The following is a 15,329-nucleotide window of genomic DNA, read 5'->3' as shown; positions in this document are numbered from 1 at the left end:
CATTCCCTTGATATGCCGAACTTGCGGCTAAGCAGTTGAATCTCTGTGTGTCATGGTTATCAAATCATCGCATAGAAATTCGGCCACCACATGGCTCTCGTGCCGGTGGTATTAATACCGTCATCTCATATAAGCGGCACGCTGACAGATGAGGAGCTGATGGCATAGACTGTCAAGACCGGCAATTATGATTGGAGCCTATACCCATCTAATTACACTGCCTAGCTGAGTTGTTCTACGCAGTACAGGACAACTGGTATGTATACCATGAGAGTTGATAATTTTGAACTTCGCCGTTTAATACTGGTCGTTAACATCGTGGCCACTGGCGAGGAAGGAAGCGAAGAGCAAGCACCAATTGCAAGGACTGAACACCGCCACGAATAACGTTCCATTTCAATGGGAACTCTGGCGCTCTAACCGTGTCTCAACTTTAGATACATGCGATAGAAGCAGCTCCGTTTTGTGCGCGCAGCACAAGTACAACACCCCACACACTATCGTCGAAGCCGACCAACTGGTATCTCACCACCTATTGTATTATTCTCCTCTTCATGTAGCCGTAACCCCCTCGCTTTTGCTTGGTGCTAACTTGGTGGCTGGGAACGGAATTGCTTGTCGAAATCTGCCAAAGTCTGAGCTATTCTATTTTGATGATAGGCCTTGCTTGCTTCCGCGCTGGTACCGTTATTGTGGATGTGATGCATGTTACTGTGTCTAGAAGATTTTGTGTAGTCGACAATTCGTTCCTTGGAGAGGGTGTGGTTCATGTCCGTGTTTGACCGCGCCTCGATGGGTTCGGCAAAGATACTCCTAAGGCCATCACTGTCAGCTGACCACGACCAACTGTTCCTCCACTGAAACCTTTCCCCCAACTAGAATGGGATGAGGTACCCGTTACGGATAGTTTCCTTGGAATTCATTTTGCATAGATTGCTGCCCGCCTTGGCGACTAGCTGTCTTCGACTGAGCAAAATCGCTGCAGGAATTGAAGTAAAGGCAGTTGGGACAAGGTGCTGGAGTCTTGGTGTGCTTGGTATCACAAGGGGAATTATTGCGCCGATGGCCTTCTGAGTGCTGTAAAAACATTATGGCATCAATACGTTGGATGATTCAATTCTATTTTATACTGTTGTGCCTGGCGAACCAGGCATACTCAACCAATGAGTATCATATAGCCTGCCATACTTGCTTCTGTCAAGGGATTCCGTGTCCAGACGAATAGCTTGCATCCTTTGGCAACCCTCTGGCCTGAAGCTGAGAGACTCCTGCTTGCTTCTCTGGCGAATTGTCTAGGCGTAACTCAACAAGGCGTCGACATGCAGTCTGTAGATACCATGGGTGGGTAGCAGTCGTGAAGAATCGAGTGGTGGGGTGGTCCCAACCAAGCCGATGACTTTCTCCCCCGCTAAAAAAGTGACCTCGATAGAAGCATTTCACAACGTCAGACTACATGAAGTGCAAATAAAGCCTACCTGGACGGTTTCCAGTGTGTACTCGGTTAGCGCAGCATGCATCGCCGTAGGTTCATTCCTATCTAATGTCGACATAAATATGAGGGGTATTGATCCACTATCAGTGAATGTCGTAATGAAGATATGTTGTTGTCAATGACTATCATGCTCTATGCACTAGCACGATCCAGTGCATGCTTCTCATTGAAGACACAACCTAATATGATCTCGCGAAATTAACGGTACAAAGAGACGCTGAGTATGTCAGTCCGAAATACGATAATGATGTGTGAAATAGAGAGAGAGGAGAGACAGAGAGGAAACTTTGGGTCCGGGTCCCCCGTTGATGAACGGGCTCCGGCATCGTGCTATTGATCTCCTCCGGCCGGAGCGGCGAACTTCCGGCTTCGGCAGCCGAGTGCTCGGGGCTGGCCAAACAACTCATTTGGCTTGTTTGAACTTCTCCGAATACCCAGGTAATCAACCGTACTGGATTTCGAAGTGACTGTGCAAAATTCGAAAGCAATGACACTCGTCATTAATTCCATTCCGTTGACGCCGCACAGCAAGAACGAATGAATATCGCATATCTAGCTTACGTGAAGATATCGAGGTGTGTAGAGCCACGCCTAGTTGACTCGGCACTGGAGTTGAAAGCCTTGCTTTGGGAAGGATTCATTCGAGGATACGGGGTTAAGCCGGCAATGCTCCCTCGGAAGGCTCTGAAGCAATGCTGATTCGCTGGCTCGCCTACCCGGCTGCTTTCTGCCCCGAGAGCATGCCGAATCTCGGTGTCGGTAAGCGGGCACAGGTGCAGATAGAGGTTGTCGACGTGGCCCAATCGAAACCCCGATGAGAATCAGCTGATATGCGTCACCGATTCTGCCTGAAAATAGCGTGAGGCATCCAATGCGCAGATGGGCGCCTCGTGAGGGGTTGGGGCGCCTCATTCTCGCCTGATTTCAGGCATCTTTGGGTCGCAAAATGGTCCCAATGTTCGCGGTTGCCTGGCTGTCGTGATGTGGTTCGCGGATATCGGTGTCGGTTGCCGAGCCTGTCTCCTTTGCGGCTGATGGGGCCAAGAGCGGCTATCTGTGATTCTTCGGCACCGTAGGTCGTGCTCTTAAGACGACTTTGTTGAGGATTGTGCCGTGTCTGTCGCGCGTATGATATGACGATCGGAGTCTAATCCCACAACCATGGACAAATTCGTGTGAAGGAGTCGAGCGGGAGATATTGAGCAGAGACTTTACTCGATAGTGACTTGAGTAAGGAGTCATTCTCGGCATCGAGTCGTAGAGGATCGGGTCGAGAGCGATTGAAAGCGTCCGGTGGAAGTAAAATCGTCGCTCTGATGCGTAGAGAGCTGGAAACTGGATGGAAGTAACATCGAATGGAAGTTGGGGGATGAAGAGGGAACCGATATAAAACCTTGGAGTATTCGACAGAGTTAATCGAATTCACCCAGCTCAAGGAATTAAAAAGAATTGAGACATTCCCGAGCAAGGGGTAACGCATCTTATATGGATCTTTCGGCCGTACAGTTTTGGGGGCCAAGAATAAACCTGCAGACTTGGGGGCCAAAAGGCTGCGTGTGCGCGGGAGGAGGGAGGAGGGGGGGGCCCAACGATTTTGCTCTGTCATGGACATAGCGGATCGGCTGACGGCGAACACACCCAGCACACCCTTTTCTCCAGATCCCTGCCTGCAACATTTCTCACCCAATCATCGAGGTGATGATATAGTCACAACATGGAGTCGGTCAAAGTGCCGTACTATTTCCACACCCATGGATATCAGGCATTCCTCAAAGGATATCCAAGTTAGGCGAACTAATCAGGATACGCTGTGGGCGATCATGAAAGGCATCCTATACAGCTGAACTTGAAGCCCAGAGAAGTGGGTATTTCGTAGAACCGATGCTGAGGTCTGCGCACGCGGGTTGTTTGACCGATTGGGTCCTGTTCGGGACAGCGAAGTTGCAGTTTGGGGCTGTACGGAAGAATCAAGCAGCGTTTGGGGGCGGTGTGGGAGGACAAGGCGAGAGAGAAAATGTGAGTGCACCGCGAACGTCGTCCAAGGGTTCACGGCGAGCTTGAGTCTCCACGGCGTAGACTCTCCTTGATGAGTTTGAGTCTTCAACTCGAAGAGAGATACAGACTCACAGAGTATCCGTACGAAAGACGTACTCTTGTCCATTGGGTGGAGGGGCCTGACACGGAGTGTCCAATGTAAGAGACGTCCGACGGTGAGCCTTTTCTTTTGAAGAACGAGAGGTGTCTGTTATAGCCTCAAGTTCCTGGCATCTTTGCTGCTGTTAGAACTAAAGACTAGCGCGCAACTGAGGCGTTCATTATGCGATGCTCAGATTCCATCCTCTTATTTCATCTACTGTAGCTTCTTTTGTCAAATCTTGTGACACTGACTCTAGACTGGCCCTTAATCAATCGCGACCAAAGTTACCGACCGAGGTTATTGACAACACTGCCAACCATGACAGCGACCTCCCGGTCCCAATTACCTTCCCCTCTCCCCTTGCCCTTCAATGCACTCGGCATCTGGCATCCTCTAACGACACACTCCCTCACAGCATCCCCAACGCTCGCCCTATTGGACCTCAGTGTACGCGCAGACACCCCACCCCGATTCACAATCTCCTGGACCCTCGTGCCCAGGTTTCCAGCCATCGTCCGCCAGAAGTAACTCGGTAGACTTCCCGTCTCAAGGTATGCCAGGAGAGGCTGCAACATATTGGTCTGTTTCTGCGGCGCCGACACAAGCGGATGCGCTGGCAGCTTAGTCGATTCGAGAACGAGCTCCAGAGCGACAATGTTTTGACACCGCGCTGAGATCTCAGCAAGAGTACGTTCGAGTGAGGGAAGCTGGCCTAGCGACCGCGAGAGCGAGGCGATGGATGACTGTAACGCCGAGCGGAAGTATGTCTCTAGACTTTGCAGGAGTAGCTGCGGCGTCCATCGTTCCGTCTTTTGCGTCGGTGCCGGGGAGAGCAGGAAGAGTGTGACCATAGCCGATACGGTCCTGGCCTTGACTTCCTCGCCCTGCGCAAAGGTAGCCGAGTTGGGAATTGCAAAGTCGCGAATGATCTTTTCTGCCGTCTCCTTGACAGACCGCTCAACCGGTGTAATTATAGACTCCCGAAGAGTGCGAATCGCATCGACCTTGCCTAGACCGTGACCCTCTTCCCCAGGCGCTGTGTTGTCAAGCACCTCTCGTAGCGACAAGATGGTATGCGAACATCGTACCAGTGCGCGGTGGTCCTCTTTCTTTCCAGCAGCAGCGGCCGCAGCACTGACGCTAGATCCCGCTATCTCAGCGTGCTGGACCTCAAGCTGTCTCCCAAGCTGCAGACAGCGTCCCACGGAGCGACCAAGCTTCAGCGTCTCCCAAAGCCGTGTAGCAACTTGTCGCACCTCCTCAGCCTCTGCATGCTTATCAATGACCTCCTTCTCGAGCTGCTTATAGCTGTCGTTTAGGTTCTTGATCTGGGCGTCGAGCTCCGAGATGATGCGCTTGCTGGATGTCGTCTGCTCTTTCGTGTACTGCAGGAGAGGAGCAGCCGACTTTGTCGTCAGGACATCGATGTGTGAGTCAATTTCTTGAGTATCGAAGAGGACGCGGGAGAGAGGGGTCGAGAGATCGAGGGGCGCATCGTTGGGGTTGTTGGTTGCGAGGACGAGGGTGTTTGCGAAGGAGGAGGGGCTAAATTCGGGGTCGAGGAAGGCTTCGTAGTCGATGTAGGAGGGATCCTCTTCTTCGCGGGCGGTCATGATGGGCGGGTATGGGCCATTGACTGTCGTGGAGTCAATGTGTGTTGGTGGATTGGTGCTGTCCTTGTCGGGGTTGGGCGTGGGAGCTTGGAGGGGATAGCTCTTGGAATTGTTGATTGCGATGCCCAAGCTCCAGCTGTCCTGTCTGGGTCGAGGGGCGGTACGTCCTGCAGCATTGAGGCCTGCCTTATGTAAGTCAACCTCATCAGCCACACCAAGCTCTAGCCACACCAACTTGGATATCAGCCGCCCCGCAATTTGTTTCTTCCAGCCACAAGTTTAAACTCGCCATTTTCTCTCACTGCGTAAACTCACCGATGACGCTGTGTAGCTATACGCGGATAGCTTCGGTCGATCAAAAAGCATATTCTTCCAGATCAGATCATACACCAACTGCCATCATTTTGCTTGTGGCAGAAGCATTCACTGGATACCTGTGTACCCTCGAGTAATCATTCCCTCAAAATCTCATGATTTAACCATTTGCACTGCTCACTCGCCTGTTGACTCAAGGTCCCGGAGCTTCGGTATCTCCACTGACGATCCCAAAAGAGGGAAAAACAAAAAAACACAAATCCGCCGCTCCCGGCCATTCCGTCTGGCTCCTCTCGGTTTCCCATCTCTTCCCGCCGCCGCCCGAACTCTTCCCCATTCCCACACCAAGCACCACTGCAGTCTGGCACCACTTTCGGCACCCAGTAATCCAGTGGAGAAGCAGTCTGTCATCAATGATCTGCGGGAAGCGGGTACCGTAGCGTCCCATTCCCGGCACCTCAATCACCAGCCTACTGCGCAGTAGCCTGTATGTAGGTGGTTCGTCACTGGTTGTTGGTCACCAAGGTAGCGTGCCAATGCGCTGACTACTCGAACGAAAAAACGCGCCTAACTGGAAAAAAATCCCCTCCTCCATCTCCGCCTTTCCGGGCGTTCCATGAACCATATTGTCATAATACATCATTTCTCGCCAATTCCTCTTCTTCTCTCTCACTCTTCCCACCTCTCTCCCGCCAACCTCCCTCGACGCAATGCCCTCCCTAACTTAATCACTGTCGCCAATCTCTCGCCGAGAGCACGCACACTCAATCGATCAATCCCTCCCGCGAACGACCGAAACCAAACATTGGACGACGGCCGATCGACGGAAACAATAACACCGGCCACAGGCCCCGCTCCCGAGCGACACCTCCGGACGACCCGGACCAAAACATCTCGACACCACCCCGTCCGATCATAACCTCGAGATAAGAACCCGATCAGACGACGACGGCGACGACATCCAAACTACCGCCCACCATGCTCCATTCCCGCGCCCTCCTCGCCTACCCCCATGGCGCAAACGACTCCGACACAATCCTCGGCGGCGTCCACTTCAACCTCACCGTCCTCCGCTTCTGGAACTACACCCTCTACACAAACGGCACAGTCTCCAACGGCTCGAACTGCTACGTCACAGAACAGCCCTACACGCCAGTCTACCTCCTCCCCAATGGCACTTTCCAAAACTCAACATGGTGCTACGACCCCGTAAACCCAATCGGCAAGCGCGCCGGCGTCGGCGTAGGCTTCGGCGTCGTCTACGCCTTTGCCCTCATGTTTGTCCTCGCGAACCTGAACCGCCACGGACGGCACTACCTCCCGACGACGAAGCGGTTCTATCCCATTGGACGTCGGTGGCAGTGGTACTATGCGATTCTGGTCTGCGTTGCGGCGTTCATCAGTCTGTTTACCAATATTGACGTCGATCGCTTCTACGTCATTGGTTTGCCGATTATCATCAACAGCTTCTTCTGGTACCTCATGCAAATGTTCACCATTGCGCTCGTATGGGAGGCCGTCCGCCACTGGGGAAGCTGGAGCGAGAGACAGGCCATCGACCCGGACCCCTTCTCCCTGCGCGAGGGTGATCGCCGAAGCAAGCTCGAGTTCTGGATGCCATTGTGGTTCTACCTATGGCTCTGGCTGGTATGTCCCCTCATCTCGCCGTCAAACTCACTGAAGAATATTACGATCTTAACGAGTCGTATACAGAACTTCTTCCTCATCATCCCCCGCAACTGGGGTGAAATCGAAAAACAACGCTCCCCAGACCAAACGGCCGCCCGCGCCGCGCCCTCCGCAACAGACGCCCGCTTCAAAGCAGCAACCTTCTGCCTCGTAGTCTGCTTCCTCACCATCCTCGCCTCCCTCCGCCACTCCATAAAACACTACTACCCCCGCAACCGCGGCCCCCTCAACAAATTCGCCGGCCTCCTCCGCTACACCCCCTGGCGCTTCCTCCTCATCCTGCCCCTAACAGCCTGCCTCATCGCCTACCAGGGCCTCGTCTCCTGGAACTTTGCCTACTCTGTATTGAACGCAAAAGCAAGCCTGGCGGCCGTCTACGCGGGAGGGTATGGTCCTGCTCTTTTGATCTTGTACACCCAAATCGCATACGGCTTCACCTCCCCCAACGAAGACAAGGAACTCATCCGCCAGCGCCGTGAGCGCGGGACGCAAATCGATCGCGAGATGGGATACGTGCCCAAACCGGCCTGGTGGCGCCGCGCAAAGAACAACGATCACTTGGTAAGCCAGATGAGCATGCGCGAGCGCATCGCCCGCAACGTCCGCGAACTAGGCGGCGGACGCGCCACAGGCCGCGGGATAGATGAGACCCTCGAAGCGCGCGCGGCAGAGCAGGAGCAGCAGCAAGCGACCGCGGAACGAGAGATTGAAATGGGCAGTTTCAACGGTCGTTCATCGAGACCGAATTCCATGCATGGGTCCTTACGACCTGGCTTTGACGCAACGGATCCGTCAACGTTTACTTCGTATACCGGGAAATCAGACCGCCGGAGAAATGAGAGGGCGATGAACGCCGCTGCGGAACTTCTATTCCCCGGCGCCGGACCTCGTGTCGACCGTTCCGCGGAACTGATGCAGGATGGCCCGCCGCCGCCGTCATACACCGACGCTCAGAGCGGTAGCGGAGGTCTCGGCGCGGGACGGGGACGGACGCCGGACAGCGGGTCAACTGCTCATGGGCCGGGGGAGAGGAGTCACAGCGCGAGTACCGCCGTGTCCATGACGCAGCAGCCGCAGCAAGTGAAGAGTATGTTGGATATTTGATTGGGAGACGCCCACATAGGATGGGATATTGGAAATTATAAACGTCACGAGGTATGATGATTAGTCAAGAGAATGTATTTAGTGTATATCTGTCACCGGCGTTTCGAAGGTCTAGTATCTGGTATGTAGAGTCCAGTTATATCTAGACCAGCGCCCAGGTATTGTTCAAAAATATAATGCTAAAATTATTGTCAACATCATGTTCATAGATTTGGTTCTCGTAGTATGGTTCTCGGCGTCTCTATGGCACAGTCATGGAAGGCACCTTGCATGTCCTTCTTGATTTCGGAGAGGAAGCTCGTCGAGAAACCCTCGCACACCTCGTACCTGGGACGCAGCATACAGACAGCTATTGCTTGACCAGCGTCGACTTCAATGATGAAAACATAATGGCCGGGCCTCTCTCCACATGTCTCATGGACGACGCTCAGTGTGTGGTGCTCATTCCCTTCTTATCGAAAACAGAATGAATCTTCATCGCGAGTTCCCTGGAATTACGCATGGCATACAAGGCTCATGGAGGAGGACTTACCCAGTGGGCAGTGACTTGCCAAAGGACAATGCTTCATAGGAAGTCTTGCCACTTGGCTGTCGAAGTACCATATATCGACGGTCATGTAGCAACGTGCCCTGTACCTCATCACACATATGGCCAGACCGCACTTCGCTCTCCCGTTCCCTTCTCGGGGACCTACAGCAGTCACCCTCTGCATGTCGGCTTGTCGCATCCTGTCCCACCTGACAGGTCGTCTCCCCGGATCTGTCCCATCACAATGTTATCGTGAACCTACGCCAACTCCGACATGCCTCACATCGTGAACTTGAGGTACCAGTCTCGTATCAACAGCAGCGCCAGCGAGGACCTCGTCAGCTCGGGGCGAGCATCTCGGTCTCCGACTTGGAATAGCCATCCCAGCCACAGCGCCCCTACCAGGACACCACATCTTCGGACGAGATGTGCGCGCTGCTCAACGTGGAATGGATGGCCTCATCAGTGGTCGGATCAAGCTGCTGAGTAAAGCAGCTCCCGGCGGTGAGGAAAGCCGTCACGTCGTCCGTCAAGAGCGTGCGTGTGCTCGGACGAGTCAAAAAAGCTTCGATTCGAACGACGAATATTCCACGTCCTCTTTTGCCACCCCGCGGGAAGTGTGCACCCTGATGTAAGTCTCTCTACTCAGCGACAGCATGTGAACTGAGCAGGCCTAGAATCAGGGTACCAAAGCCTTGTACCCGGCCGCATGTGAAGTTTGAGTCCATGACTCGTCAGCCGCCATCCCATCAAGAGTTCGAATTTGAACACCATCCATCTGTCACCCGATTGGAGGTCAAAGCAACGGCAGAGGTCGTTCATCCAATGACAGCAGCCAGATAACCCAGGAACAGATCTCAGTCGATGCGGAGAAGAATAAGAAAACCAACGACGTAGCTAGCCGCAGAGGGGGTGGGAGGGGGCCGTGAGACCAGGAACCAGGAGCCATGAGCGAGAAAAAGCAACGAGACTGGGTATTGGCGATGCAGGCGGCTTTGTGCCTCATGCCTGGAAAAGATCTGGCTGGCGTAAGGCGACTATTGCTTCTCTCATAGACTCATAGTCTAATACCTCACGGAAAGATAAGGTAAGATGCAGGTCGGCGGCCCCCCTCGGTCCCGACCAACTACCTCACCCGGGCGATGGACGCACTAGGGGCGTACCGGAGGTTTATGCCTGGTCATAGTCATGGAATGGATCGGTCGGTTGGTCGGTCGGCGGGTGAAGGATGACTGCATGGACTGTTAGCTGGAGCGGAGGGCAAAACCGCCCACTCACACATTAATGTCAGTCCTCATCGGCAGCATTGGCATGTGTGTTCGAAACGAAACATGTCAGCCAGCGCAACCACGGCCGCCCCTCAGCGCATGCGTTGGCTGCATGTCACAACAAGGGACTTTCCACGAAATGCGCAGGTGGCCGATTGATGGAGACGACAATCTCGCGGATTCTCGTGGGTAAGAGGCACCGGTCAACAAGATCTGTTGAGCAAGACTGCAGTGCTTCCAAGGAGGGGGGAATACTCTAGCTGCTCCGACCAGATAGGTAAACTGCTCTACGGATAGCAGTGTCTTCGGATGCGAGCCCATGCACGTCTGCATGTTGTGCGCCGCACTGGGGACAGCTCGCAGGCTACTGCGTGCGCATGCATGGCGCTATTCATGCGTCTCGTTGTACACTTTTAGCCCAGCTTGCCAGCGACGGTCTTCCAACATCGATACGGAGAGAAAACGGTGCGTGGCGTGAGCCGGTCGGCCGTAAGTCGTTGTATTCGAGAGCAACTCGAGACTCGAGGGATGTCTGCGCGGGACAGAGAGGCTTCATCCATCGTCGGAGGCCGCGTTGGTGCAGTTGCTTAGACACCGAGGTAAACCCTTGTAAAAGAGCGGTGAGAGTGACACTACGCCGGTGACAAAAGACAGGTTTTGTTGGAATGGGGCCCGAAGCGCCTTGACTCTTGACCAGACACGCCAGAATGAGGGAAAAAAAAAAGACCGCCCTCAGGGATGGGCCTAGCTTGATAAACGAACAAGCCTAGGCGGCGGGCAGCGTAACTCGCAACCTCTAGATCTGCGTGAGGCGAACGATGGTCGATGTCGGATGGATGGCATCTTCTGCGGCTCATGGAGAACATTGTCGTCTCTCGCTCGTCGCTGGTCTCGCCTATCGTCCTGACCGACAAGACGGTGTGAACTACCCATGTCCCGTCCTTACATCCAGTCAATCCAGTGCAAGGACCAGTATCGATTGCCTTTCCATCTCACATCGCGATTGCAAGTGGGCATTTAGCAACCCACGCGGTGCAGTTGACACGAAGCATCGACAGGTGTAGTGGGGATGAATCAGCTGTGGAGCAGACATTCGAGCATGTACTAATCGCCGGTAGCTGCGAGCGTAAACGCTGATTCAAGATATAACGCTGCATGGCGTTCGTTGGGCAAGTCTTAGTGAAGCATACACTCCCTACTGCGGCGAGGAACAATTATTTGCACAGACTCTTCACAGGTGGCCTGTTCTAGTTGCGCTTGCCAAGAAGATGCATGAGACAGGTGACCTTGGACCAGTTTGATCGCGAACCAGTACAATTGAAAACCCCACGGCTGTCGCGATGTCTGCAGGGGTTGAAGCTTCAGCCGTGCAAGCCCGCCGATGCGATTATGGAATTCTTGAGTGTCGTTCCCAAAGACTCTCGTCTGGTGCCTGGAGCACAATGTGGCGTAGAATGTCGCACAAAGTTGATTCAGCCCATGGCTACGGCAGCTCCCTTGCCTGGATCACAGGTTCGGCCATGTCTTAGACCTTGGGCGGTGAGATCCAAGCGAGCGGTCACTTTGATAGACTTTTCGGGACAGACGTAGCTGGTCGCGTCTAACTGGCAGAAAGTACCCCTGAACCACGAGATGCTTTCGGGAGAAATGGTACCCAAGTGGCTGTGACGAAAAGCCTCGCTTATTGAGCCTTTCCCCATGGCTTCCGGTGTTCGACACATTCGGCAGGCAAGTCATGGAGCAGCAGCTTTGTCTCGACTGCCCGCGGGTCGGACTGCCGATCTTCTTAGCGTTATAATGAGGCTCTGTAGAGCAACTCGAGATCCAGGCGTATTCTAAGGGACTGTAGCGATTCGAGATGATGGGTGCGCTGAAGCTGTACAGATATGCAAACAACCACTGACTAGAGAGGCACACCGAGAATCCGAGCTGCATGAGCAGGGTCGCAGTCGAGAACGGATATGCAGATTGTCCCAGTCGGGCCAAAGCACAACACCCGCAGCAGCGTGAGAGCATTGCGGGTGCCAATGCCAATTCCAGGTACGGTTCGAGACTTCGAGTATAGCGACCTGCATATGGCTGCAGGCTTCCACGCGCGTCTCCCAAAACGGCATCCCGTCTACTGCGTATCCGTAGGTAGTCACAGCGATCCTCCGGGCAGCCCATCCCACCCTCCCTCGACGATTCGCATGCATCAGCGCCTACTGCTGTCTTCTGCACTTTGTTTGAAACGAGCCAAGATATGTCCTCGTGAGGGGGGCTGCGAGGTGTGAGTGGAAGACAGGTCAGATTGCTGAGCGCTCTCGTCATCCCTCATTATCAACCCGTCAACCTATAGTCTAGAGTGGCTCATCCTGTGTTGGATGCGGAGGGATGGCTGCGATGGTTGACCAAATAACGCCGCGGGACAAAGAATATCTTACCATGTACTCTGCTTCTGTAGAACCTGATGACAACGGCACAAGGAGAAGCCTTGCTCGAGGGCCAGTTGCAAACTCTTGATGGCGCCAGTGACCCATCGCTCGATGCATTCCAACCACAGCGCTTCTAAGCTTGCGTCCTTGGAAGAACGGGCGGGATCTCGCCCTGAGTTTTGATCAGCGATCCGATGCTTGCGCGCTCATTGTTTCCGCTGACAAGCAGTAGTAGCTAGGCGCTAGGCCGCCTGTGTACCGGCATCTTCCCAGCACACCGTTGACACGCGAAGCCAAGGGGCGGGGATTCCGATGCATTGTTTCATCCGCGCAGAGTCTAAAATTCCTCATTCTCCGAGCAAGGAGGACGGGCTGCCAGGTGCCAGGATCATTTGGTGGGGGGTGCCACGCAGTAGCCGACCTAAGCTGGGCAGTTCAGATTGACGCAGATACTTCGTTCATGGCCGTTGCTCTGGGCCAACTGGGAGACGAGGTCGAAATCACCTGATCGCTGGGACCACGCAGTCACTGGGCCTTTCCTCAGTTATTTGACACCGACGAAAATCGAAAACCAACTTCGTGCTATACGACAGTTTATCGTGGCTGTGAGCTGATGCGGTGATTGACGGCGTAGCGCAGCGCAGATAAGCAGACGCAACGTTGTAAGAGTCATCTATGTAATTTTGCATTGTCGGCGCGCTTGGTGAAGAGGACGGCAGACGGAAAGTGAGCGGTATACCTGGGAACGATGGAGGGGCGCCGAGTTATCGAGCATTGATGGGCGCTGTGGGATTCTCCAAAGTGATCCAAACAAACCAACCAACAATGGGCAAAATGGTGTGGGATTTCCGGTCAGCTTCTCGACTTTGAAAGAAAACGGTCAAAGCTGATCTACCTGTCCGGCGAGGACGACGATCTAGCCCTTAAAACGATGGGGGCGACGACTTGAGGGCGGCTTGGTAAAGAATTCTTAAGCGTCGCGCATGATGACATAGGGTCTTGGTGATCTTCAGCAGCGACGGTGGAGCGGCCTGGCGAGGAATTCTGCGATCTGGTAGTGAAGATCGGCGGGCATCCTTGCCCTCCACGCCCTCTGGCCAGCGAGCGGCGCCAGCCTTACTCTAGAAGGTAGGGCATAAGAATCAGCGTTGCGGTGTCCCTGCGGCCATCACCCAGCAGTCCAGGACCGGGGCTGGGTGGCCAGCCCCCCCGCGTTCGGTCAAGTGCGGGGCAGTAACGTAGGGCATCGGCAGGTTTCCTTCTATCCCGGGCGTGTTGTGGTACGTTCTGTAAATGCAGGCATGCAGGCACGAAGGGTGCTGAAGCACATCGTGGAGAATGCGGCTGGAGGTTGTGCGTGCGTATCGCAGACGGGCGACTTCTCTGTTCTGGCTGGCTGATAAGAAAACAGCAGGCCGGCAGGTGAATGCAGCTTGGCGACGAACGAGAGGTCGGAGTTTGCGAGAGACCGGAACATGACTGCTAGGGAGACGTTCATGTATGGATGATGAGAGGTGGCGATGAGGGCGACTGAATCAGTCCCGGCCCGCAGGGCGAAGATAATGTCGGTGATTGACTGCCGCACACACGTTTAGCGCAGAACGGCGACTTGGTAAGCTGGTGGCATATTCGAGACCGAAACATTTGGATTCGAGTTTACCGTTGACTGCAACTGTCGGATCGATTGTTGTACCGTGGCAGTGGCAAGCTGAATGTGGTTTTGACGAGGTGGGGGAGAAGCTGGATAACGACCGGCTTTCATCTGCCGGACTGTGACTCCCGCTCGGAGATCGCGAATGCGATTGGGCTGGAGGGACAATATCTCGCAACGAGTGATTCATTTGGAAAGAGCCAAGAGGAGTTTTTCAGCAGTGTTTCCTTGGCGCGTATGCAGTTTGTGCCGACGTTGCTGGCATCGTTCCAAGGATGAATAAGGATTCGGCGTGGAATCCCGATTGACGATGGCTTCTTCGATAATCGAACTCGGGTAGACGTCTCGAGACTAGATTCAGGCCCAGGGGTAGGCAGCTCCCACCGTGGTTACGAGATGGTTGTCACGGGACGAGTACGGATCCTATCGAGCGGTGGTGGTGAGATGTGACGGCAGTGACTTTGTGTTTTTGATGGTGTTCGTCCAGGGTTGGACCTGGGTCACACCGAGCTTGACTGTGGCCGGGCAAGGGAGGGCCGCCCTTGATGGCTGATGTCGAGAACGATTGCCTGGTCTCGGTCTCTCAGACGAGGGGCTCGCTACAAAATCACAGAAAGTATTGTGTGGCGATGCACCATTTTCGCTGTGATGCCAACATGATTGGCGAGAGTAGAAAAGCCCGTCACTCCCGTCCTTCTCCTAGCCGGGCGGTCTGGTCTGGTGGTGGTGGTGTCCATCCAAGGGAAGGGCCCGATGAGAGGGTTGTGAGGGTGTGCCAACAGAGCAAAAGTACGCGAGTGTGGGTGGGCTGGTGGGTTGGCGTGCGTCTGGCGTGCGGTATCCCTTGAGCCAAGACGAAGCCGCGAAGGAAGTTGTCGGAGGTAAGATACCTAGTCAGAGATCAAAGACTATTGGTAAGAATTCGCGGAGAACGTAGTGCGGATAGAGCTGGAGGAATTCGATGCGTCTCAGGATGTTGGTCCGGCTGGAATGGAAGAATTGCTGCCGAGACGTAGCTGAGGTTGAGAGAAGATGGTGGTGGTGGTTGATGGAGGGTGGTGACAGACGGCAGATGCGGAATGGACGTTGGCAGTTGGCAAATGGCAGATGGGTACGG

At 54.2% G+C, this 15,329-nt stretch overlaps 2 protein-coding genes across 2 annotated transcripts; one reads left to right on the top strand and one right to left on the bottom strand.

Moving 5' to 3' along the window:
- Nucleotides 1-3,913: 3,913 nt before the first annotated feature.
- On the bottom strand, nucleotides 3,914-5,242 carry BDZ83DRAFT_577769 (Golgi transport complex subunit 5-domain-containing protein; the record flags this gene model as incomplete). The annotated part of the gene is made up of 1 exon (XM_060505051.1): nucleotides 3,914-5,242. One exon carries the CDS (start codon nucleotides 5,240-5,242, stop codon nucleotides 3,914-3,916), a length of 1,329 nt encoding a protein of 442 aa, XP_060364905.1.
- Nucleotides 5,243-6,198: 956 nt separating this feature from the next.
- BDZ83DRAFT_321037 (uncharacterized protein) lies at nucleotides 6,199-8,600 on the top strand. The gene has a single exon (XM_060502372.1). It carries the CDS (start codon nucleotides 6,536-6,538, stop codon nucleotides 8,348-8,350), a length of 1,815 nt encoding a protein of 604 aa, XP_060364904.1. The 5' UTR covers nucleotides 6,199-6,535; the 3' UTR covers nucleotides 8,351-8,600.
- The last annotated feature ends 6,729 nt before the right edge of the window (nucleotides 8,601-15,329 follow it).

This window comes from Colletotrichum acutatum (genome assembly GCF_030867785.1).
Source record: "Colletotrichum acutatum strain CBS 112980 chromosome Unknown BDZ83scaffold_47, whole genome shotgun sequence".
Taxonomy (NCBI): domain Eukaryota; kingdom Fungi; phylum Ascomycota; class Sordariomycetes; order Glomerellales; family Glomerellaceae; genus Colletotrichum; species Colletotrichum acutatum.
This window is presented reverse-complemented; position numbering and strand designations above follow the sequence as displayed.